Source organism: Vicugna pacos, chromosome 5 (genome assembly GCF_048564905.1).
Source record: "Vicugna pacos chromosome 5, VicPac4, whole genome shotgun sequence".
Classification (NCBI taxonomy): domain Eukaryota; kingdom Metazoa; phylum Chordata; class Mammalia; order Artiodactyla; family Camelidae; genus Vicugna; species Vicugna pacos.
The window spans coordinates 33,989,621-34,003,757 of record NC_132991.1 but is presented as its reverse complement, the minus strand read 5'-3'; the positions used below and the strand labels follow the sequence as shown (position 1 = coordinate 34,003,757).

The 14,137-nt window shown below is 39.1% G+C and overlaps 1 protein-coding gene across 8 annotated transcripts in view; it reads left to right on the top strand.

The window, feature by feature from the left end:
* Positions 1-14,137, top strand: part of CCDC148 (coiled-coil domain containing 148) — a 306,973-nt gene that overhangs the window by 89,945 nt on the left and 202,891 nt on the right. For all 8 annotated transcript variants that reach the window (XM_072961001.1, XM_072961002.1, XM_072961003.1 and 5 more), the window contains 2 exons: positions 1,457-1,595; positions 3,808-4,014. In XM_072961001.1, coding sequence (XP_072817102.1) covers positions 1,457-1,595; positions 3,808-4,014 — 346 coding nt within the window. The remainder of the gene's footprint in view (positions 1-1,456; positions 1,596-3,807; positions 4,015-14,137) is intronic.

The following is a 14,137-nucleotide window of genomic DNA, read 5'->3' as shown; positions in this document are numbered from 1 at the left end:
CTGAGATCCTGTCCATGAAGACTTGAGGGTGTTTTAAAATCCAAGTACATTCAGGCAAGCCTTTCTCTAGGCTTAAGAGTCCTATTTGAAATGCTTTATTTGCAGAAGCCTTTGGCTGTCTCTACATACATAACTGATTTAGACAGAACCCAAACACGCAGTGTGTTCAATGAATGAACTCATCTCAAATTCTTTCTCTGCGCTCTATCATTATGTCACACGGAAGAACTGTAGGGTTTGCTTCTTCCTGATGGAACACTTCCAGCCCACTTTTTCTTCCTATTATAGAGCTGTTGAATCAGGTTATCTTCTTTGAAAAAGAATTTTTTTTCTTTCTTGCTCCTTATCAGAATAATGAGATACTTTACAGAAACTGGGTAACTTGGATGACGACAGTACAAGTCCCATTAGTATCATTGGTTTACAGAGGTTTTTATTATTTTAAATTGTCAAATACTTTTCAAGGGCATAGAAGACTTTGTAAAAAAAATTCTTTAAATTATAGAATTAACTTTAAACAAGACCATTGACATGGCAGAAATAAACAATAGCAAGTCTGCATTTTAGACCAAAGAAATATTTGTTGCTAATAATATCCCCTCTGATTGCATCTGGATCTGATTATCCCAACAGGAATAATAATATGCAAATAAACTCAGAATAATAAAGAGACATTAATTCAGCCTAGCGTTCAAGCTGACATTGCAACTTTTTCACTCTGTATAGGGCTTTGCTAGTAGTTTGTACAGAAGACAAACCAGGGCAGTGCCTAGGAGTGTTCTGAACTAAAAAGGCATTTTGGAGCATGGTGGACATGTTATTGGGAAGGGATCCTATTTACAAATGACTTCGTTAGTGATCTGAAATTGAATGTCATTGGTTATCTTTCTACTATTACTATGTAGTCTTATCCCCACAAATCAAGAAGTTTAGAAGGGAAAGTAAAAGATAATTTTAGACACTTTAAAAGTCAAACCTTAAATCAGTGCCTTCCTCAGGCCTTCATTTCTTTTGTGTACTTGTTCATTTTACTATCTGCATTTGTATTTTCCTCCTGTCCAGAAATAGGAACTTTGTTGAATTAGCAAAATTCCTTTTTAATCTGTATGCTTAATAATTTATTTCCCAATCTCTGTTTATTTCATTCATTGGTCATGATTTTTAAAATGTTGTTAGAGGCAAGATAGAATAAATATTTTTAAAATATGTCTCGTTGTCAAACTTCAAATTATGCCTAGAGCTCATGGCAAGACCAAATAAAGGACTGAAAAAACCCACTGTGTTAGAATTTAGAAACTCTTCTATAGCAGACATTTAATTTGGATAATGTATTCTTTAAAAAAAAAAAAGACTTCATTTTATGTAATCATTATCACTGCTAGCAGCTTAAACATTTTGAAGTCCCTCAAACTCAATGATTGCTTCACAGTATGTTATACATTTTTGTCATTTCTAGAAACTTCCAGTTAAGTGATGAAGACCACTGGATTTTCCAAGCTGTTTTGGATCAGTATCCTGGGGATCTCTGTGGCAGAAGGACTCTGTATCTGGACATGTTACAAAGATATTTTCCTCGCAAATCGAGGCATGATTTAGTGAGTGCTGGACCCCATATACTAACATGTTAAATTGTTTTAGTGGTTGATAATTATTAAGTGATACACACACACACACACACACACACACACACACACATATGCACACACACTTTAAATGGTGCTCTAAAATTATTTTTTTTCTGCACTCTAGAAAATAATAAGTCTGAAAAATGAAAGTCTGCCATTTTTCAAGTCTATATGGTACATAATAAGGTGTGACGGAGACCCCTCTAGCAACATTTACTCTTCTGTAGTTTACTTGCCTCAGAGAGCTTCAGCATGGCCCCCTGGGTTGCTCTGCTAGTGTTTGACCTCCAGGTGTCTGTATATTCACCTACCCACTTCAGATGTTCTGCCATCTCTGGGTCTTGCCTGTAAGTATGATACGTGATCCACCATTCACATAGCCTGCAACACCTTAGCCCTTCTAGTCATGGGGAAGCCAACACTTGCCTTAGGAGCTGGTGCTTACGTACACCATCTCCTCCACAATTCCACTTGGTCCCCCTAGATGGGCTTGAAACACAAGCGCTCCAAATTCAGAACTCGGAGTCAAGGCTGAAATTTCCCTGAGCAGGGCCTGGGAAATGATGGTTTTATTCTTTAATGGACAAGACCACAAAGACAGGGAAACAAAAGTTACTATGTCACCAGTGAATTTCACAGTAACTCACTTTAAAGTGTATATATAAACAAATATGCAGAGACTCTTGACTTTTAAAAGAGCCATGCTATAAAATATGATCACACTCTTCATGTTTGTAATTGCTTTAAATCAAGCAAGTGACAATACTGACATGTGTATAGAACTTATGTCAGTCATGTGTGAACTCCTGTAACACGTAACAGTGGATGATAGAAGGATGATATCCTTATTCTTCAGATAAAGAAACTGATGCGAAGGTCACAAAGCTAGTATGACCAGTCTCTCCTGTCCTCTCCCTCCCACCCCCCCACCCAACAGTTACTTGTTTTAATTCTGACCTTTATTTCATAGCAAATGCCTGTTATATAAAAAACATGTTATATAAAAATTCATTCTAGATTAGACAAGTCTTGATTTATTAAATTAAATCTTAAAAAAATACCTATTGATTCTATTTGCTTCTGTGACCAGCTGTCATTTTTAACTACATAGATCTTAGTATTTACCTCCTATTAATGTGATAAAGATTTTTATATTTACTTCTTGCTTTGGGTTGATTGACATCATTTCTGCATGGCATATACTTCCTTTCTTAATGTTTGACAGGTTTGAAGCATATTCCTGGCTTTGGGGAATAAAAGCTAAGAAGTTTAGAGATTTTAGTATCTGGTATTTGGTTTAAGTGAAGCCATAGCCTGTTTCATTATGCACTTAATTAACCATACCTGGATTATCATTTTAGGTAGGACCAATCTTATTCTGCTTGCTAGCTTCTTTTCTCACACCACTTAGGGGTTAAATAATGTGTCAAATTCAGAGATGAGGCCTATACTGGCAAAATAAAGAATTATTTAGGTCACTGACTCTCCATTTCAGGAGACACACCTCTATATAAAAAGTATTTCAGGATTACTGACAGAGATTTTTCAAACTTCTCAGGCTATCTCCCTTTCTGTTCTTCTCCTCAAGACTCTGAGATCTCCTGGGGTTGGGATTGATTGCTAGCAGTTACTGTTGGTACCTGTGTTAGAATGTCATCCCCTCAGGAGTGAGGGATGGGAAGGGTTAATGTCATTGCAGTAGTTACTTCAAGTTAGATGTCCTGACATCTGATTGTTTCAGTAATCAAGGGCAAATAGAGTTTTCAGGATTATTGTAGCAATTTTTAATGTTCATTAGCACGTCTAATTGAAGAACTTGAAGTCATTGTTAATATGCCAAATCCGATTTAGAAATGGATTATTTTTGAAATTATATGTGAAGGAGATAATGTTTTCTGCTCATAGAATCATTGCCATACAGAGGCAGAAGTTGTTTTAGGCCTGACTCCATCCTATATAAGGACTTAAACACATTAAATGACTAGTCCTCAGTCACCAGTTAGCCTGGGGCTCAGAACCCTGGGACTGGTACCTGGTCCTGATGGCTGCATTTGCTATTACGATGTTTGTCCCCCATTTTACAAAATCATTGGTTATAATTCATTTTATTCATTTTGATAACAATGACATAAAGTGTAGGCTCACTTTCATAGTAAGTTTTTACCAACTGTTGTCTTTTCAGGTCAAACATGAGAAATATTGTGACCAGTATCGCTTTGCTAAGGAGCAGCGAAGGATCCTGATATCAAGTTGGAATAAGAATAGGAGAGACTTTATACAGAAGGCTGTGCTGACACTCACCGAGGCCTGTGCAGCTCATGAAATGGAAAGCATGATGACTAAGGACAGGAAAAAGCAACAGGAAGTGTGTGCTGATCTGAAAGCCAAGGTGAGATGCTTTGCAGAGTGTGTTTCAGTATTTGCCTGGGTGTTCTTTTAAGAGTCCACTTTTCCCTTTTGTTCAATTCCAACCTAAAGTCTCATTTCTCAAAAAAGCCTATTTTGAATAAAATTGTTAGATTGAACCATATGAAGTTGTAATTGTTTAGGTCAAAAATTGTTAACAATCAACAATTTCATATGGTTCAACCTGAAGTAACTATAGCAGGAAGTTAATATTGAAATTTTGATTGAGGGTACCCAATACCAACCACAAATGCTGAACCAGAGTGAGGTGCTAGATGAAGGTGCAGAGTATGATTATAAAGTAAATGTCTGATGCTGGTTCAGACCCATGGACCTCTCATTCACATTGAAGATGAATAAAAGGGGGTCAAGTTCACAAACAAACTTATTTACAAAACAGAAGCAGACTCAGACACAGAAAATAAACTTATGGTTACCGGGGGGAAAGGGGAGGGTGGAAAGATAAGTTGGGAGTTCAGGATTTGCAGATAATAACTACTATATATAAAATAGATAAACAACAAAGACCTACTGCATAGCATGGGGAGCTATATTTGATATCTTGTAAAAGCCTATAATGAAAAAGAATATGAAAAGTATATATATATATATATATATATATAACTGAATCCCTATGCTATACAGCAGAAATTAACACAGCATTGTAAACTGACTATACTACAATTTTTTAAAAATTTTTTTAAATTTTAAAAGAGTCAAGTTATGAAGAAGAGAGAGGATTTGTGAAGAAGTACATTGGGGAGAGCTTGATGGATTATGTGTGAGCCCTTAACAGAGTGAGAGGGGGAGCAGGTGGGGTTTTTTTCCTCAGAGGCTCAGCAAGGGGCTCCCTGTTGTTGGAAACTTGAGGACTGGTGTCTGACACTCACAGGGAAATACTGAGGGACTGACTGCCTCAGTGGCAGAACTGAAAATAAGAGTGGCTGCTGCATTGGGAGTAACTGCATCCCCCAGACAAGTCACAGGTGCCTGAGTCCTGAGGTCCACGTGGGTCTGGCCTCCCTGGGAGTGTTGGCCAGGCCATCAAAAAAATTGTATCAAGGTACAGCATACATACTGTAAAGTGCACAAATCTTGATTTATTGATAAATAACATGGTAGAAGGATGATGGTGCAATGAGAAATTTTATTCTCTTGATGGAAAAAAATAACCTGGTGGATGTCGCATTATAGCAATTAATAGTATGTAAAAACAAATGTCTCTTTTCCTGTAGTGAAAAATGCCTACAGGAAAAATGTCTGCTCTGCATTTTTTTTACACAAAAAGATATTTCTTTTGACACTGCATGAGCTAGGGACCCAAAAGCAATAGAACCCACATCAAGCCTGATCTACCACAGGCTACAGAACTAATGCATGTTTCTTCTCCATCTGTGGCTGATAAGAAACACTCAGGGGTCAGGGGCCATGATAAGTCCTTATGTACTCCAGTCTGTTTATACTTACTTTGTACATGTGATCATTAACCCTTGAGCTATGCTATAGGTGATTCTTTCTTTTTATTGTATTACATTGAGGTAAACATATATGCAGTAGAGTGCATAGAACGTAAGTGTGCTATTGAATGAAGTTTTACAAATGTATGCCACCCCGTAGAAATACCACTGAGATCAAGATACAGAACATCTCAGAACACTCCCTCATGCCTCTTCTTAGTACATACCAGCCCCACCCATAACCACTATTCTGAATTCATCACCATAGATTAGTTTTGCTTATTCGTGAATTTCGTATGAATTGAATCACACAGTATATACTCCTTTGTACTTCTTTCACTCATCATATCTGTGAGTTTCACCCTTATTGCGTGTTGCAATTATTTGTTCTTCTTGAAGCTGGGTAGTATTTCATTATATATATATATATATACCACAATTTATTTATATGTTCTCCTGTTGATAGAAATTTGACCTGCTTCCAGGCTTTTGCTGTTATGATAATGGTGCTATGAAAATTCTTGAACATTTCTTATAATGGACTTATGCATTTATATCTATTGGATAAATACTTGGGCATGGTATTGCTGGATCATAAGGCTCATGTATGTTTTGCTTTAGTAAATACTGCCAAATAGTTTTCCAAAGAGGTTATACAAATTTGCAACCAGTGTCAGTTACTTCACATCCTCACCAACACTGGTATTGCCAATCTTTAATTTCAGCTGACCTGGTGGATGTGTATAGGCACCTCACTATGATTTTCACTTGTGTTTAAAATCAAGCTGTTGAGCAGCTTTTCTTACGTGTATTGGGCATTTGAATATCCTCTCTTGTGAAATGTTCACTTATGTCTTTTGCCCATTTTTCTATTCCATTGTCTGCTTTTTTCCTTATTCATTTGTATGTTCTTTATATTTTCTATATACAAGTTACACTTTTCCCCTAGTCTGTAACTTGTCTCTTCACTCTCTTAATGCTGTTTTTTGATGAACAAAACTTCTTAATTTTAATGCAATTCTGTTTTTTTTAAATTTTTAAATGTCTTGGAGATATAAGTTATATACAGTGAAATCACCTTTTTTTAGTGTACAGTTCTGTGAGTTTTGACAAATGCCTGACATGTAACCACCACCATAATCAGGATATAGAACTGGTCTGTCACCTTCAACAATCCTTCAGGCCTCTTTGTAGTCAACACCTCACCCACCTTCAGCCTTTGGCAAGTGCTGATCTCTGTCCCTATATTTTGCCTGTTCTAGAATGCCATTTAAATGTAACCATGTCATATGTGCTCTTTAGAGTCTGGCTTTTTTCACGTAGAATAACACCTTTGAGACCTAGCTGTGTTGTTGTATAGATCAGTGGTTTGTTCTTTTTATTGGTGAGTAGTATTCCATGATATGGATTTATCACAGTCCATCCATTCACCAGTTTTGGCATTTAGTGTGACTTTGCTTCTGGCAGGATAGGCTTGAGGCTTTCTCTGGGAGCCTATGCCCCAGAGAGAAACTTGCCGCTCTCACTCCTTTCCCTGCATAGGTTTTTACTAGCCACTTGCTAGCCTGGCAGGGGAAGAAGCATTCTGCCTTCCTGGGGCAGCCTCAGGCTCAGGCAGGACTTATGTCCCTGGGTCTTGAGGCTAGAACCTACCCAGTGACTGTGCCCTCCTCCCCATAGCAGACAAACTCCAAACTCTCAGGTCCTGGTGTTTCTTGTGAGGGAGAGAACTCCCTGCTCTTTCCCCAGGAGAGGCTTTCTTTGCTCCCTTTCCCCAGCGGTAAAGGGTCTACGCTTAGTTCTGGTGGATTTGCTGCTCTGCATCCCTCCCTGCCCACAGTGGCTTTTGTTCTGTAGGGCTTTGTTCCTCTCCCCTAGACTTGCACAACCATAGGAGGCTTCCTCTGCTCGCCTACCCTGACCTCAATCTTTCTTAGGAGCATTCAGTGAGGTTTGTGGAGAAAAGCGAATTCCCCTTGCATCTGTGGCTTCCAGGAGTTCTACACATAAGCTCACACTCTGCTGCAGCGGCAAATTGTTAAAATGTAACTATCACATCATCACAAAGTTTTACCTGCAACCTTCTTTCCCCTTCTATAATGGCCTAATCTTTCCCAGGGGCTCTGCCTCTGGTAAGCCAGTTCTCACGTTGCCCCTCTTCTTAGAGGCATCGACCTTTCTTTAAATCTCAGGCTAGTTTATTGCCCTGTGACCTCTGCTCTAGGATGGGTTCAAGAAAATTTTGATGTTGCAGGCTATTCAGTTTTTCTCTTGTGGTTAAAGGGAAAGCGACCTTCCTTCCAGCTTTCCAGAAGGTCCTAATGAAATACTATCTATCAATCTTTTATGTGCCGTATTTAAGAAATCATTGGCTAGTGGCATGGGGTCATTTTCAAAATCATCCTGCCTAAGGATTTTTGCCCAACAGGCCTCCTGCCAGAGGTTTGGGCTCCACCCAAAACAGTGGGGTGGAACAGCAATAAATGGGAAACTGAAAGGTGGAAGAGAAGTAGCTAAAGGAAAATGTGTATGGTCCCTATCAGGGGACTTTTTCTAGGAACAGTCCAGAGAACAAAACTGATAAGAAGGCAAGAATTGGCATTAAGCACCTGCCAGGTTTACTAGGGTGTCAGTCAGCAGTCTAATGGGAACCCTGCTGTCATCCCCTTTATTTCTCCGCACCTTTTCCCTTCCACTTGTGGACTCTGATGGTGTAGGCATCTAGGGGATGAAGGAAATGTCATCTTTTGAATAAAGAGGGAAGAGTTGATCAATCTCTTGGAACTGGACAATTTAATTTTGAATCAGGACTGTATTTTTCGACTTAAAGTGACTCTGGCACAGACACAGAAAACAAACTAATGGTTATCGGGGGGAAGTGGGTGGGAAGGGATAAATTGGGAGTTAGAGATTTGCAGATACTAACTACTGTATATAAAATAGATAAACAACAGGTTTCTTCTGCGTAGCACAGGGAACTATATTCAATATCTTGTAGTAAGCTGTAATGAAAAGGAATATATGTATGTTTGTATATGTATGCCTGAAATATTATGCTGAATACCAGAAACTGACACATTGTAAACTGACTATACTTCAATTAAAAAAAAAACACCAAAAAACAATAACAAAAAGAAAATGACTATGGGACATTCACCCAAGAGTGAGCCATGGGTTCTGCTTAGTTTTCATCTAGTGACAGGAGAAACATCTGAATAGTGGACAGAAATAATGCTGTGTTTTGATTATTTCCCACACATCATGCTGCCCAATATCTCAGGCATACTCTGCAGAGTGAATTTAACATCTCAGGCATTCTAATAGATGCTTTGTTGCCATTTTCTGATACTACCCTCAGTGACAAATCTCAGTTAAGATGTGCAAGGGTGCAGTAGAGCGCCCACCCATGAAATCAGGGTCTGGGTTCAGTGGAGGTGATGTAATATGGAGTCTCCTTAGAGACCCACAGTCACAAGACGGTGAACAGCTATCTCTGAACGTCTGGAGATGAAACCTCCGAAGGGCAAATGTACGCAGAGAGTGGAGAAATTGGAACATAAAGTGAATTATGGTAAAATGGATTCTATTTCCTACTGAGACAGTGTTATCATTGGAGTCTGTGTTCCCGATCAAGAACTGAGGCTCAATAAATTAGCCAGGACTGAAAATAAATAGCTAGGGTCAAAAATATAAAAGAAAAGGAGTAACCCTATTGATTGTGTAGTAATTAAAAATATTAAATTATGCTCATGGGTTTTTTTTTTTTCAAACCTGGAAGGAAACTTGAAGATTTTATTCCTATTCTTCATTTTACAAATCAGAAAGCTGTAGCCCTGAAAGATTGAGTGACCTGCCTAGGGTTCACGCCAGCTCGTTTGACTCGAAATTCAATATTATCTCAGCCCGACACAGCTTCGCCTACAAGGATCTTACAAAATAACAGAGGATATTTATTATACTGTGGGCCCCAATGTGCTATAAAATAGACTCACAGAATGTGAAAAATATTACTTCATTGTATCATAAATTTGACCTTTCTCGAACCAACATGCTAGCTATAATAAACATTAGTTAAACATTTAACCATAATTTTGTTCTGTCTTGGAATTTAAAAGGGCTTTGGGGGGATGATTTAGATGATTTGTGCTTTGAAGAATAGAGTTAAAGGAATTTTGAAATAATGAATTCTCTTTCTCTCTGTCTGTTTTATTTTATTTTTCTATCAGTAATGGTTGCTGTAGCAAGTAGAGGCTCTTAGGCATCTCACAAGAGGGGCAAGAGGCACACAGGGAAGCAGAGTTCTCATTCTCCTGCTCCAACTAAACCTGCTCTTTGGTCCCCTAAATTTTCCTAGACTAGGAGCCCCTCCCCAGCATCCAGCCTAGAGACCACTCTGTTAGCTGTGCACTTGATTCCTTAACATCCTTACCTATCTGCGGAATGGCTGGGAACCTCATTCTCAGATCTGTCTCACGGTAGACTTTCTCTGTGTCCTTCCTGGGTAGCCAAGTGCTACTAAGGAAACGACATCTTCATCTGGACTCTCAATGAAATGTCCACGTGAGACTCCTCAGTCTTGTCCCTAGTTCACTCATTCTCTCGATTCCTCTTATCAGTGTTTCAAAGGGTCACCAGTCCTCACAAGACTCTTCCCTAACACCAGACACCCTCCCCGCCAAACTCCCAGGAGACAACCTGCTTCTTTCTTCATCAACAAAATGAAGTTTTGGAGGTGTGACATGGACCTCTAATTCCTGCCTCCCTCACACTGTGTCTTTCTGTCTCCTGCTAGTCCCTTGCTTTCCTGCAGATGCAGGATGTGATATCTCCTACATGTTTATATCCAGTCCTTCCCTTTAATGTTTGGGACTCTGACCCATCGAACCACTTTAGAAACTGGGTTCTACTGATTATCCCCTTTCCTTATTTTTTCTCTCTCTTACTCTTTGGAGTATTCCTCTCAGTCATCCTCTAGCTCCTGAGAAGTCCCTATTCTCTACCCTTTCATTTGAAGTCAACCTTTTGAAAGACTAATCTAGATTATTTTTCCTCCAGGACTTCTGACCTCTTCATTTCACTAAAATCCTCTCCTCTTTCCAAGATGAGCAGTAACCTCCATATTAACTCGTCCAGTCACCACTCTTCCCTCCTGATACTACTGAACCTCTCTGCCTCTTTCCTCACTGTTGACTACTCACTGTGGACATTCTTCACCGCTTCAGCTTCTAAAAAATTATTCACTTTGTCATATCTTACAGCAATTCTCAGTCTGCCTGTGAATTTGTCATTGTCAGCCCCTCCTACTCCCCTGGGGTCCTCCAGGTTTCTGTCCTTGCTCTTTGCTCTTCTCTCCCTCTAGTTCACTGATTCCCAACCCCTCTTATGATTTTCCCTACCTTTAGATGCTAATTACCCTCAAATCTTTTTTCTCATCTCTGAACAGCTCTCTTCTGAACCTCATTTATCCAGCTGTATACTGGTTATACCAACATAGAAGCCTACAGATGCCTTAAACTCAGTGTCCAAAGTAGAAGTCTGTTTTCCCCTAGTAAATTTGTACTTCTTTCTTGGAATTTATCTTAGCTTCCTCTTTTTCCACCCTCAAGTGACCTACCAGCTTGGAAAAATTTTCTCTCTTAACTATTTCCCCCTTCCTTTCTATCACGGGGCCCTGGCCATTGTTCCTGAAGCACTGCAGCAGCCTTCTAATGGCTTTGCTTTACACCCTGAATTTCTCTAAGTTTCCCCTAAACTGCAGGGGAGTTACTCCACCCTCTGATGACAACGCCTCAGTGGCACCCCTTTGCTTACAATAATGGCATATTTCCTAGCCTGATTTTGCAGGTCCTCAGTAACACACACCCCAGCTCCCTTCCCAGCCTCCTTTCCTAACACACTCCACCTCCGACTTTATGATTTAAAAATACCAAACTCCTTGTAATCCGCTCTCCAGTTTCCTCTGCTGCTGCATTGTGCGACGTTTTGTTTCCTTGCCCCGTGCCTTTGCCCCTGCCGTTGCTGGTGTTGTCTGGAAGGCCTCTCCTACCTTCCTTTGTCTGGTTAAGTCTCACTCATCTTCAAGATTTAGCCCAAGTATCTGCTGCAGGAAGACTTCCTTGAGTCTCTGGCTAGGTTCAATCCACTCTTGGTTCTCTCGAGTCCGTTATAAATAACCCTGACATGCCAGTGACTCTAGAACATTGAAAAAAACTATGTCCCCTCTACGACTGCAAGCAGCAACCCCATCTTATTTGTCTTGGTATAACGTACACCTGCTCCTTCTGTAATCCCCTTTCTCCATAGATTTTAGCCTCCTTTGCTGTTGGAGAACAGATTTAGGTTTCACAAATCAGTGTATGGTACTTTAATTCAAAATAGAGTTTTTTGAGTTTCAATTCCAGTGATAATGAATAACTGATATCATGGTAAACAACCATAAAAACTAAACAAAATATTATTTTAAAAAATGTTTTCAGCCATTGGACAACCAGTGCATGGATAAGATGCTTGAAATAAGATAAGCTTTGAAAGTGAGCCCTCTATTCAGTCTGGATTTCTTCCTGACATCGTGTTTTAATATAAAGTGGAGAGAGATGTAACCTCAGCAGAAAATTACAGTCTTGATAGGTAACGAAATCAGATATTGGATTTTGGGTTGCAAAAGCACCTAAGATTTGGGGGATAAGGTACCAGAGATGAAGGAACAGCATATGAAGAGCCTCTAAAACACATATAAGGAAATCTCATGAGTCCTTTGCCAGCTTATAAGCTCTGAATGCACAGAAGGGGACATCAGAAGGCCAAGAGAGAACAACTGCTGGAAGACTGAGAACTTAATAGAGATTTTGGAGGCCACACAGTTTTGGGGAGGTGTAGGTATTGGAATCCTAGCCCAGCCAATGTGGGGAAATCTTGGTGAACACTCTGGACAGTTAAAACTCCCAAGAGGTCATGCCTTAGGGGTGTGGGCTGCACTCGAGGATTATGGACAAAACTGAAACAGACTTACCCTAAACAAAACTAAAAATAAAGCTTCAACACAATCCAGGAGATTTTCTGGCAATTTAACTACCTTCCAGACTAAAGACCCAACACCATTTAGAGAAAAAAAATTTAACCTAGAGCCTGTACAATAGATCCGTCACAACATTCAGCCCAAAATAAAAATTACCAAACAGGAAAAGGTGACTGATAGATAATAAAGAAATAAAACAGCATCAAAAATGATCTAGATACTGTAGTTAAAAGATAAAAACTATAAAATAATTATGATTAATACATGAAAGAAAGTGGTAGAAAAGATGGACAAAATGGATGAAAATATGGAACAGCAAATTAGAATATAAAAATGAATCAAGTGGGCATTCTAGAAATGCAAAATATAATACCTGAAATTAAGAGCCCATTGGATGTGCTTTAAGAGCAGACCAGACATATCAGAAGGCAGAATTAATGAGCTTAAAGATAGAGCAATAAAAAATATTCAAACTGAAGCATCTAAAGAGAAAAATATTAATGTGAAAAGCAGACTAGAGAAGAGAGCATAAAAGACATGAAACATAATAAAAAGGTTTAATGGACATATAATTAAAGTCCCAGAAAGAGGAGAGAGAAAATGAGATAGAGGTAACATTGAAGAAATAACAGACAAGAGCTTACCAAATTTGATGAATGACGTCAATCTATATTTTCAAGAAATTCAGCAAACTCTTAAGATGGATAAATACAAAGAAACTTATTCCGAGGCACATCATAATCAAACTACTGGAATGAAAGATAAGGAGAAGCAGTTATGTGAAGAGACAGATGTGGCAAGGGGATCCCCCTCGCTGGTGTGATTCCAGGCAAAGACAGTGTGTTCTGGGGTCATGGTGATGGCAGCAACTTCCCAGTTGTGCCAGAGCCAGTGTGACCTTTACCAGACCAGGTCTGTGATGTGTGGTTCTGGATGTTATTCCTGGAAACTTAGTCTAGTGCTTGCTTCTCAGACCCTTCTGAAGACTTGGAGAACTTTCTGAAGCCCTGTAATTAATACTTTCCTTCTTGAAAGAGAAAGAAAAATACCATATGATATCACTTATATGTGGAATCTAAGGGGAAAAAAGGGACACAAATGAACTTATATACAAAACAGAGACAGACTCACAGACATAGAAAACAAACTGACAGTTACCAGGGGGGAAAGGAGGGGGCAGTGGGGATAGTTCGAGATTTGTAGATACTAGTTACTATATATAAAATAGACAATAAGCACCTACTGTATAGCACAGGGAACTGTATTCAATATCTTGTCATAGCCTATAATGAAAAAGAATATGAAAAGGAATATATCTATGTATAACTGAATCACTATGCTATACATCAGAAATTAACACAACGTTCTATATCAGCTATATTTCAATTTAAAAAAATGCTTTCCTTCTTAAACTAACTAGGGTAGATTCTGTCATGCACAACTAATAACTCTGATGCAGATGATGTCTGGATTCCATTATGCTTTTCTAACTTGCCCGTGTGCAGACTGCAGGTTAAGATGAGCAGGACTCAGAACCAGTGATGACCCACCACTTACCTGATTCAAGCTGTGATTGTTGCTATAAGTACACAGGACTTCCCGTTACAAGATCAGCTCAAAGGGAGAGGTGACCA